This window comes from Staurois parvus, unplaced genomic scaffold (assembly GCF_062004578.1).
Source record: "Staurois parvus isolate SC_StPar_1 unplaced genomic scaffold, SC_StPar_1.0 ptg000159l, whole genome shotgun sequence".
Taxonomy (NCBI): domain Eukaryota; kingdom Metazoa; phylum Chordata; class Amphibia; order Anura; family Ranidae; genus Staurois; species Staurois parvus.
Window position 1 is genome coordinate 6,163,856 of NW_028317955.1, and position 12,319 is coordinate 6,176,174.

At 42.1% G+C, this 12,319-nt stretch overlaps 1 protein-coding gene across 2 annotated transcripts in view; it reads right to left on the reverse strand.

Annotated features, from left to right (window-relative positions):
• HIPK3 (homeodomain interacting protein kinase 3) overlaps positions 1-12,319 on the reverse strand; it is a 191,352-nt gene that overhangs the window by 30,964 nt on the left and 148,069 nt on the right. For both annotated transcript variants that reach the window (XM_089675876.1, XM_089675875.1), the window contains exon 6: positions 6,793-6,977. In XM_089675876.1, the coding sequence (XP_089532002.1) occupies positions 6,793-6,977 (185 nt within the window). The remainder of the gene's footprint in view (positions 1-6,792; positions 6,978-12,319) is intronic.

Below are 12,319 nucleotides of genomic sequence, written 5' to 3' on the forward strand. Positions count from 1 at the left end.
GTAAGACACCTCCTGTATTAGAGAGCCCCACTCTGGATGAAGGAGCACAGGGGGCACCTTTAGACAGCAGCATTGTCAGTCTGGGAGGAGATGAGTATTAGAAGTACTAACAAATTGAAGCCAAACTCCAGCTAATACTTTATAAACAATTACAGCAAACGTTCTTTCCTTTTGGGATATAAGTGTGCCCAAGTGAAAGCTGATCATTGTAGGCACCCCTGCTAATGTTAAAAGGTTTGTCTCATCTCTGCAACTGATGCATTCTGCTGGAGAGGGTCTTCTTTTGAAAAACAACAGACTTACTGGCAGGATTGCCCGGTGAAAATAGATTAAAGAATGATTAAAAAAGAAAGCTAATGCAAGCATAACATCTAATAATTGCTATGCTGCAATATAATAAATGTTTGCTTTTGTTAATACAGGAACATTAAAGCGGTATTAAAGCCAAAAGAATCCAATGTTGTGTATCCTTTTATCATTTCAAGTGGAAATGTGATAGTAACAATCAATGTATTGCTATGGGTGGTGGGCCCTGCAAAGGGACAAGCAGAAATGGTAAACGTATTTTGCAGCAGCCCAGATAGGATAAACATAGTGCTCGCTATTTTAAGGTAGGCTGCTGGCCAGATCCAAAAATACACGAGTTGCAGTCCATATGTGCAACGACTTAATATATAGATGGTTGGTGTCACAATAAACAGGATGATCATAGAATAGTTCAAGAAACCCCGACTGAAGTGTACTACTTTTGAGCTTGTTCTACAATTAGCAGCAAATATTACAATCAATTGATACAATGCCCTTCAGATTTACCAACAACTATACCATTCGATGGTCTACCCCTTTGGATAAAACAAAAAAACGGACAGATTGCTTACTTAAGTTCTCACCTGCATGGCTGATGGTAAATCCAAAGGAGACTGTACATTCAGACTGAACATGTGTAGCAAGCTTAAATAGGAACTTGACCCTCAATCAACATTGACTATTTGTAATCTTTGTGCTGCTAGTATTAGTAAATAGATAGGAAATTATAACATATTAACTTGTTCTAAACTTTTCTGCACTTCTTCAGTTGCTTCCTGGTTTGTGGCTTAGGCAAATGATGTCATACATCCCAGGAGTCTTCAGGAGGGTTTTTTCAAATGAGCACACCACCTTGCCTGCATATCTGAGTTAAGGGCAGATGGATTCCAGGAAGTAATAGCAACATGAATCATCTGTCCTTACTCCAGATCAGCCTTTCTCAACCAGGGTGCCTTCAGGCTTCTTCAGGGGTGCCTTAACAAAAAGCCCAAAAATTGTATACAAGCAAACAGGTGGATCAATCCTGCCTTTTAGTTACACAAAGCCCCAGGTTTTCATTGTGCACTTTTATGACCTTCTAGCTGCCAGCATCCTGACAACCAATGACATCATCGGTTGAAAAGGAGGACGTCGGGTGCATGCACATCATCCTTGTTTGACCCTCCTTTGTCCCTCCCCGTCAGCACTGGAGTCACATTAGCAGATTGAGGGAGAGAAAATGAGAGAGACACCCTGGAATACTAGTCAGTACCAGTGTGCAAAGGTGTATTTGCTTTGAAAGAATAAATCATCTCTAACATTGGGCGTACTGGATGTGTGAAGAATAGGTTTTTACATTTTAGATTGGGGTGCCTTGAGATTATCCATCATTTTAAAGGGTGCCTTGAGATTATCCATCATTTTAAAGGGTGCCTTGACTGAAAAAAGGTTGAGAAATACTGCTCCAGATGGTCGCAGCCAGAAATACTAAGGGGGGTACTTTTTGTATTTTGTTGAGAAAGTGATTTCTCAACAAAATAAAGCATGGAGACATAACTGGATGAGGGAGTTTGTTTTGAATAATAAAAATGAACTAAATAGCCTTTTGGCTTGTGATGCCGCACTGTAGTTCCACTTTACCAAGACCCTGTCACTTTCATATAAAAATTAAACAGTCACCACCCTGTATAAGGTGAATACTTACCTTGCTGTTGGGCAGTATATTAGATCTTCATTCTCTTGCAGAGATACAGACACATCTGCTATCCACCACTTACGGGTGATGGTTAGATCTGCTCGTGTTGGGTGCTATGGTTTCTCCCACTTGACAGTACAATACTACAGGTCTCTGTAGTGACATAGGGATCAACAGAAGAAACCGCAATATACAACACACTCTCCAACACCAGGGCAGTGGTGCCTGAAGCATTCCACAAGGAGGCTGCCTGACTTTATATGACAAAGACGGGGTCTGTTTCAGGAATTCAAAGCCTAGAAGCTCAACTAAACATGTTTGGCACAATCACACAATGTTTTCACACAGTACTGAAGAAAGTCTAGGAATCTTGACATGGGATAGCACAAAAGTAGCACATAAAACAACTGCATTTCTGCACATCTGAACATGCTGCAGATACAGACAGATATGTTGCTGATGTAAAATGCCCCAGACAGCCTTCAACCATATGTGATGGAACAAAGGTTGATTAAAAGTGCAAACGTGTGATAAATAACTGCAGATGGCATTTACACTGGACAGGCTCCTGACTCTTGTAAATGTCCCCAGACATTAGTCACTCATCCAGGGTTTAAGTCACCCCAGCACAGTACATTTGATATGAGAGATTCTCTTCTCTGGATGGTATGATATAGCTATGTGCTAATATTACACAATTCCTACATTAAGCCATTGGGTTTCATAACCCTTTTCCTTCCTCTGTCCTAAACAGCAGCAAAAGGGATAAACCTCTATGACACCATCTGTCTTGTCGGTTTAATCTATAGTGGGGCTTTGACCTATTTAAGAATGCTACTGTGCTTCAGTGCTTTTGTAAATATTTCACCGCGGTCATATTTTCCACGTTCAGTCCGCTGAATGTGTTCCAGTTGGCATGTTCTGTAAATACAGGCTTTCTTTTCAGTAATGTGAAAATGAGGCAAGGAATCCACAGTAGACAGGATAACGAACATTGACAAAGCAAAGGAACACATTCTGGCAACTTCAACACAGAATTTATCACTCAGGAAGACTGCTCATCGACCATACCTTAAGCTCCTAATGTCACTCTTTTAAACCTAAATACCCCTATAACTCTGTGCTCAAGAAATGTCACTATTTTAATCCACAGCCTTTCTTTTTTCCTTTAACTTACAGGTCAAATAAGCCCTAAGCCTCAGTTCACATACATGCGGCCGTGTGGACCGCGTTTTGCATGGGCACAAAAGCCCATTCATTTAAGTGGGCTCCCGTGCCCGTGACACGCAGGGAAGAACTCCCTGCACTGCTTCCGAAAACGTAGCCCACACGGGAAGCTTGGTTCCCAGTACGGCTGCGTTTTCCAGTGTGAACAGCGTGCCTTTAGAATTAAAGGCACCAGCCCGCGGGTCCCCATTTCTCTGTGTGGGTGGTGCGGCTGCACGGATGTTTGTGTGGATCCGCAGCGACACCACTTGCACAGATGTGAACCTAGCCTTAAACATGGACCCAGTTTTGCTACCATGTGTTATGAAAACTGTACATAACCTTTTAAAGCGGTAGTAAACAACATTCGATCACTAGTACCTACAGGTAAGCTTATGATAAAGCTTAGGTACAAATAATACCTCCTAAATGTGCACCGTTTAGGAGATATTCACTATTTCAGCAGCAGGAGACATCACTCACACATGAGCACTCAGGCTCTGAAGGGACGGCATACTCAGTATGCCATCCCTTCAGAGTGCTGCGCCACGATCGTGGCTCTGGAACATGCGTGAGAATTATGTCATCGCAGCTCAGCCACAAACGGCTGGAGCCCGCAGACGTAGCAGGAGACATCACTCACACATGAGCACTCAGGCTCTGAAGGAACGGCACTCAGTATGTGATTGTAGCTCCTGCGCACATGTGTGAGAATGATGTAATCGCAGCTCATCCTTTAACGTCTGTAGCCCGCAAACCTAGAAAGAAGACCGGGTGAAGATGGAAGCCCCCGCAGCAGTAACAGCACTCCACTGAAGGGCTTTAATAATGTGCTAGTATGCGGTGCATACTAGCACATTATGACATTAACTTGCAAAGGAAATTTTTTATCTGTAAGACTTTACAACCACTTTAGCTGCTAAGTCACTCCAAAATAATAACAAAATAAATTTTCCTACTCCTACTGACATGCATGGATACCCCACAAATGTGTGCAGTATTTGTTTGTAACTATAGTAAGACCCAGAAACAAGAGTGCATGTTTAGCTTTCTGAGGGAAATTATTTCAAATTGGCTGTCAAAGTGATCACAAGATCAGGAGCCTGTGCTACGGACTCTTGATGATCACTCTGTGACTAGGAGCCGTCAGTGATAATGTGGTCAGGGTGCTGAGAGCGCACAACTGAGCTCATTCCCAACACAAAACAGTGAAGCATATATGTGACAACGCAGAATAAGGCCCACTCTGTGCTGCCACATATATGCGTAGAGACAGTGGAAAGGAGTTAGAAACTGCAACAATGTTAAAGTGGTCCTAAAAGCTAGACATTTTAACATTAATACATTCCCTGCATTAAAGCGGAGTTCCATCCAAAAGGGGAAGCTCCACTTTAAAGATTGGTCCCCTGCTCCCCATTAAGGATTGGCACCTTTGGGGAGCGGGGGGGTACCCAAATTTGACAGGTACCCTCTCCCACTTCCGCTGCAATCGCCTAGGCGGTTGGAAGCGGAAGTTGTCCTCTTACCCTCCCTCCTCGAAGTATTGTGGGACACATGACAAGTCTCAGAAGACGACGGGGTCATTCAGGAAGCGCTGCGCTACTCGCGCATGCACAGTGGGCACCCGGCTGTGAAGCCGCAAGCTGTCACAGCCGGATGCCCACACTGAAGATGCCGGCGCCTGGAATAGAGGACGACCAGTGAAAAACAGGCTGTGGCGGGGCAACGCGGGATCATGTGACAGGTGAGTGGCTGCTTTTTAAAAGTCAGCAGCTACAGTTTTTGTAGCTGTTGACTTTTATCTCTTTACAGAGTGACTCCGCTTTAAGATAAAGAAAAAAAAGTCCCAGTAGTAACACCCCCTCACCCCTCTGAAAACTTACCCATTTCGATCCAGTGGTGTGTCCATCAGTAGCGGCTTTTTTCCCTCTCCCCACTCTCATAGACTTTGCTAAAGGAGTGGGAGCCATTGGCTCCTGCTGTTGGTAATTAAATCCTGTGAGAAGATAGCTAGGGGTGGGGCCAAGCTGTGCTGTATGTGTCTATGGATGCATGCAGCCTGACTTGGGAACGTAGCCACACGTCTACCCCATAACAAGCAGTTTAACATGATGGCAGCCACAGAAGAGTAGGATCTGGGAGTGTTCAAGGGGCACCCCCAGAAGAGGAGGATTGGGTCTGCTCTGTTCAATGCCATTGCACGAAGGATGTATAACATGTTTACCATTTTAGAAAAAAAATTCAAGTCTTTACAACTGCTATAAAGCAGGCCCTGAAAGTGATGCTGCTTGTAACAACAAATTTAAATTTGTGCCTCCATTTCATACAGGGCCTGTTCACACTACGTTCATGAAGCATATTAGAGCAGACTGGCTATTTGAATTGCATGATTTACGTTTATTTACTTTTTTATGAGTGTACAAATGTACACTCCTTTCAAATCTGCACAGCAATGCGTTGCTGTGACCTGTTGTGCCATCTGATGCACTGTGAAAAATGCAGCTTTTTTCAAGTTGGAGTGTGAAGAGGACACATAGGAAACAATTGTTTTCTAGGTACCTTTGCAGTGACCTGCAATATTCTATGAAGAAGAACGAAGGTCACAGCTTTTAGTGTGAACAAGTTCTGTTTATTAAAGTCGATGAAACAGTTTATATGAACAGCAACTGATGGGCCAATCTCTGAATCCAAGTGCTCTCACAAGAAGGCCGGGGAAAAAGCTTAATTAACTCTGTGATAGCGTCAGCAAGGGGAAGGAATGTGTGGACCCCTTAAGGTCCTTTCACACGGGCAGCATCCATTCCCATCAGCAGAGGATCTACAAACAGATCTCTACTGAATTGGAGCAAAACGGAACGAGTGTCACTTTTGTGACATCTGTGTCCATTCAGTTTTTTCCTTCATCTTGTGATCAAGTAAAAAAAAATGGAGCTTAACAAATCCGCATTATGTCTCTGGACAGGTTGATGTAAACGGACATGCATTCGTTTACACACTTGACATCTGCCTGCCCATAAAGCTGCTATTCAGATCCACCTGAAAAAGTTACAGGCGGATCTGATCAGCACAGTTATGGAAGAAATCTTATGGTCTCCAATATTCAGTCTCTGCATCCGTTTGTTTAGTCTGCATTAAGTACAGAGTCGCTTTAAATAGCTCCCACTTTCAAAGTTGGACAGTCTGCTGAACCAACCTGTAAATATTTCTACCCCGAAAATAAATTTCAATGGACATTTACAGAGCATATAAGACTTCTGCCTCGTGCAATAGCGATCTGACGGCACACTTCTGCTAGGTTTAGTGCACTCCAGACAAGCGTCTAAACATCTGACCTCACTGTCCTTTAAATCTCTCACTCTTTCTAAAAACCACAAAACAAATCCTTTGGTGAAAAAAGGCTGTGAGAGGGCTACTTTGAATTCTGTAAGATGGAAGATTAGAAGTTTATAGAAAAATCTCATTAGCATTACACAAGGCGTGCTGTTGGCCAGCTGTGGCATTTCAGTGTCCTTTATTACAGAAAAGGGATTGTTCCGGCAATGAGGGCCTATTCTGAAAATAAGTGGCGGCCGGGGAGAAACACTTAGCAGGCGCTGAGGACTTACTGGTTGCTGTGGGGGAAATCAAGGAGGTGTTTCATGGTAACAAAGGAGTGGTTTAGGGATTCCGCTGGGCTGATTCTTGCATCTGCGTCAACCATCAACATTTTCTTCAACAGGCCCACAAACTCTCTCCTATCTGCTTTTTCAGCCACCAAGTCACTACCATCCAGATCCATCACCATGTTCACCTGGGAGCAAAAACAAGAAGTATTAAGAGGACATTAAAATCAGTTCTGCACATTTCAAATATTAAAGAAAAACTGAAAAAAAGTAATGTTCTAAAGCCATTCAGGAAACATTATTACAGTGTTAAAGTGAAATCATCAGGAGATGAGGGGCGAACAGGGCAGCTTGTGTGTAGGAGAGTCGCAAGTCTGCTGTCTGATCGTTGGAAATATAGCAAAAGTTATACACAGCACTCAATAAAAGTGTAATTTGTAAAACACAGGCAGTGATGCGGGAGGTAGCATACACCACCTAAGATTTAATCATTTGTAACCCAGTAGATTTCCTTTTAGGCTCCTAGAAGCTATATCAGCATATTTCTTCCTGCTTTTAGGAGCAGCAAAAAAAATGTTTTTGTAGACCTTTTTGGTGTGTTTTTCCAGCAGAAAAAAAAAACGCTAAACACTCCTAAACGCTGCTAAAATGCTCCTAACAGCTTTTTTTTTTTTTCCTCTACATGTACTGTAAAAACGTTACTAAAACGCGAATGCTCCTAAACACTACTAAAAAAATACTATTACCAGCATTTTTTATCTAGCGTTTTTCCCCACCATTTTTTGAACTTAAAAAAAAAACCAAAACACTAGGTGCATGGAGCCTTAAAGCGGAGCTCCACCCAAAAGGGGAAGTTCCGCTTTAAGGACTGCTCCCCCGCTCCCCATTAAGGATTGGCACCTTAGGGAGGTGGGGGGGGGGGGGGGTTTGAGTGGGTACCCGCTCCCACTTCCAGTCCAATAGCCTAGGCGATCGGAAACGGAAGGTGTCCTCCCTCCCTGTAGTCTTTTGGGACATGTGACAGGTCCCAGAAGACTGCAGGACCATTCAAGAAGCGCAGCGCTGCTTGTGCATGCACAGTGGGCACCCGGCTGTGAAGCCGCAAGCTATCACAGCCTGGTGCCCACACTGAAGATGCCGGCCTCCAGGAATACAGGACGGCCGGTGAAACGGGCTGCAGGGGACACACCGCGGGACCAAGGGACAGGTAAGTGGCTGTTTTTTAAAAGTCAGCAGCTATTTTTGACAGGGTGAGTGGAACTCCACTTTAACGTGTTTTCTTGAATTAGGGTTTAAAGTAATATTAAACCCCCTTTTTTTTTATCATTTTCTTTAGGATATTTAAGCACTTACTGAGTATGCAGCTTCTTTAGCTTTTGTCCTTGCCTATGTTCCAGTTTAAGCTGGTGCCATGACTGCTGTCCTACAGTGGTTCATTTCTCCTGCAGTATCCTATGGAGCCACTCTTGCATGCAGGGGCTAGAGTTCTGCCTCCTCACACTGTGTGCATCAACAGAAATGCCCAGCCCCGTAGGTGGATGAGATCATAGAGTAGTTGGGTGTAAATGTACAATGGAGTCCTTTTACTACCAGCTGCCCATAGAGCAGAAACTGAGTGGACACAGATGTGTTATCCACCTGCTCTGCTCCAATCAGCAGGAGATCTGTGAGCTGATCCCCTGCTGACTGGAGCAGAATCTACCCTGTATGAAAGGGGCTTTAATAATTTCCTATGAAGACTAGACATTCAGCAGCATTGAAAGTTGTAAACGGCAAGTTCTGGGGTAATAAATGTGCACAGTCTAGCTTACTGTGCTCAATGTGATAAACTAAAAAACACTAAGAGCCACTACTTCAACATATCTCACAGTCCTCTTAAAGCTGGCTAAGTTTCCTTGCAGCTCAGAGAAAGGAGGATGATTCTGCCAGTAAATACACCAGTCTGCATATTCTGCACCAGTTTCAGAGCCATTCAGAAGTAGGCCTTGCTCTAGGGATTTGAGTAGCAGGGCAGCTGAACTGATCATACAATGAGGGTTTATTTAGCAATAGGCAGTGCTTTACAAAACATTTTATGTTTACCACTGCTCAAGGTAGAGAGACTCCCAAACTCCAAGCACAACTCCTCCTGTAGGTGCTAGCCCAACTCGTGTGCTGCATAGATGAGAACAAAAGAAGTCCAATCAGCTGCATTCCAAACAATCCACTTTATTGAACCAAGATAAAACCAATACAGACAGTGAAAATACAATGGGGGACTGGCAAGTAAACGTGCTTCATGCTAAAGCCAGCGCTTATTCATTACCCCAAATAAATAAATGAATAAGCACGGTTTTTAGCGTGAAACACATTTACCTGCCAGTCCCCCATTGTATTTCCACTGTCTGTATTGGTTTTATCCTGGTTAAATAAAGTGGATGATTTGAAGTGCAGCTGATCGGACATCCTCTGTTCTTAAAATTTTTTTACTTTAAATTTAAAATCACCAATCAGCCATCATCTTTCTCTCTTCTGAGTGCTATTTACCGATAAAAGGTGATCTGATCATTGCCGCGGGTTCATATATATGTGTGTGTGTATATATGTATGTATATATATATATATATATATATATATATATATATATACACACACACACACACATACATATATATATATATATATATATATATATATATATACATACATACATATATATATATATATATATACATATACATACAGTCAGGTCCATAAATATTGGGACATCGACACAATTCTAACATTTTTGGCTCTATACACCACCACAATGGATTTGAAATGAAACGAACAAGATGTTCTTTAACTGCAGACTGCCAGCTTTAATTTGAGGGTATTTACATCCAAATCAGGTGAACGGTGTAGGAATTACAACAGTTTGTATATGTGCCTCCCACTTGTTAAGGGACCAAAAGTAATGGGACAGTTGGCTTCTCTCTCAGCTGTTCCATGGCCAGGTGTGTGTTATTCCCTCATTATCCCAATTACAATGAGCAGATAAAAGGTCCAGAGTTCACTTCAAGTGTGCTATTTGCATTTGGAATCTGTTTCTGTCAACTCTCAAGATGAGATCCAAACAGCTGTCACTATCAGTGAAGCAAGCCATCATTAGGCTGAAAAAACAAAACAAACCCATCAGAGAGATAGCAAAAACATTAGGCTTGGCCAAAACAACTGTTTTGGACATTCTTAAAAAGAAGAGTGATGGCGGTGAGTTCAGCAACACCAAAAGACCCGGAAGATCACGGAAAACAACTGTGGTGGATGAGCGAAGAATTCTTTCCCTGGTGAAGAAAACACCCTTCACAACAGTTGGCCAGATCAAGAACACTCTCCAGGAGGTAGGTGTATGTGTGTCAAAGTCAACAATCAGGAGAAGACTTCACCAGAGTGAATACAGAGGGTTCACCACAAGATGGAAACCATTGGTGAGCCTCAAAAACAGGAAGGCCAGATTAGAGTTTGCCAAACGACATCTAAAAAAGCCTTCACAGTTCTGGAACAACATCCTATGGACAGATGAGACCAAGATCAACGTGTACCAGAGTGATGGGAAGAGAAGAGTATGGAGAAGGAAAGGAACTGCTCATGATCCTAAGCATACCACCTCATCAGTGAAGCATGGTGGTGGTAGTGTCATGGCGTGGGCATGTATGGCTGCTAATGGAACTGGTTCTCTTGTATTTATTGATGATGTCACTGCTGACAAAAGCAGCAGGATGAATTCTGAAGTGTTTCGGGCAATATTATCTGCTCATATTCAGCCAAATGCTTCACAACTCATTGGACGCCACTTCACAGTGCAGATGGACAATGACCCAAAGCAGACTGCAAGAGCAACCAAAGAGTTTTTTAAGGGAAAGAAGTGGAATGTTATGCAATGGCCAAGTCAATCACCTGACCTGAATCCGATTGAGCATGCATTTCACTTGCTGAAGACAAAACTGAAGGGAAAATGCCCCAAGAACAAGCAGGAACTGAAGACCGTTGCAGTAGAGGCCTGGCAGAGCATCACCAGGGATGAAACCCAGCGTCTGGTGATGTCTATGCGTTCCAGACTTCAGGCTGTAATTGACTGCAAAGGATTTACAACCAAGTATTAAAAAGTGAAAGTTTGATTTATGATTATTATTCTGGCCCATTACTTTTGGTCCCTTAACAAGTGGGAGGCACATATGCAAACTGTTGTAATTCCTACACCGTTCACCTGATTTGGATGTAAATACCCTCAAATTAAAGCTGACAGTCTGCAGTTAAAGCACATCTTGATCGTTTCATTTCAAATCCATTGTGGTGGTGTATAGAGCCAAAAATGTTAGAATTGTGTTGATGTCCCAATATTTATGGACCTGACTGTATATATATATATATATATATATATATATATATATATATATATATATATATATATATATACACACATATACACACACACATATTTGTTTATTTCTTATTTCTGAATGCTCACTTTGCTGTGGCCCTCTGTGCAGTCTCAATGTTTTATATTTTACTAGTTGACGTGGCTGATCTAAATGCATATGAGCTCCCCGGTACAGAGAGATGGTTACTGAAATCAACTAAACCTGATAGCAACTTTACTTCATGCACTGTGCAGCTTTAAGCAGCTTTTTTGGAAGTTAATTAAATGTAGGGAAATCTGCAGACCATATATTAATGACCGGAATCTTACTGTCAGGATCCATCCAGATGCCTGGACCGGCAGCTCACTGAGCCTCTCAGCCAGCTGCTCCCACCCCCTTCACAGCCCGATGCTCCAGTAAGCACTGGAAGGGCAGAACAGGGAGTAGTGACTGATAGTCTCCGGACCACTGAAGAACAGGAATTGAGCAATTAACAGTCTTTGATCACTCAGTTCTCAGTCTTAGAAGTGGCAGGGACAGCTGCAGCATCACATTGATGCCATATCCACTTAGGTGAGTATACATGTTCTTTTTTTTTTTTTTTCATAACTTCTCTTTTAACCAGCCAAAAGGGAGCATAAAAAGAGAAATGTATGATATTACCTGATTTCACTTCTCAACTATGTCTAAAACTGGAACTGAGCTTTTATGAATAAATACATTATATGCCCAAAAGTGTTTGTTTGTTTGTTTGTGTGGAATGGGTTAGCCAACATTCTGCATCAAAAATGACCATGCTTGTAAATCTTTTGCAACCTATTTAAACATAGGTTTACTGCTAACCTATAGTGGCAGTTACCCAGAGTCATTAATTATGTGTCACAGACCATACATAGACCTTAATTATTCAGTCCATAACATAAGGTGCAGATGAAGGTCACATCATTATATAACAAGGTGGAGGCACTATTAAAGCTTCTTATTCATACATTCGTAAGCAATTGCTTTAACTGCTTTCACGTCAGACATACTTTTTAATTATGTAAAAGTGCCAGTTACACAGCATCTCCTTTTCTGCTTTGAATTTTTAATTTTATTATAAAAGAAATGTAACCTAAATTTAAAATTTACAATAGCATTTTTTATTTAAT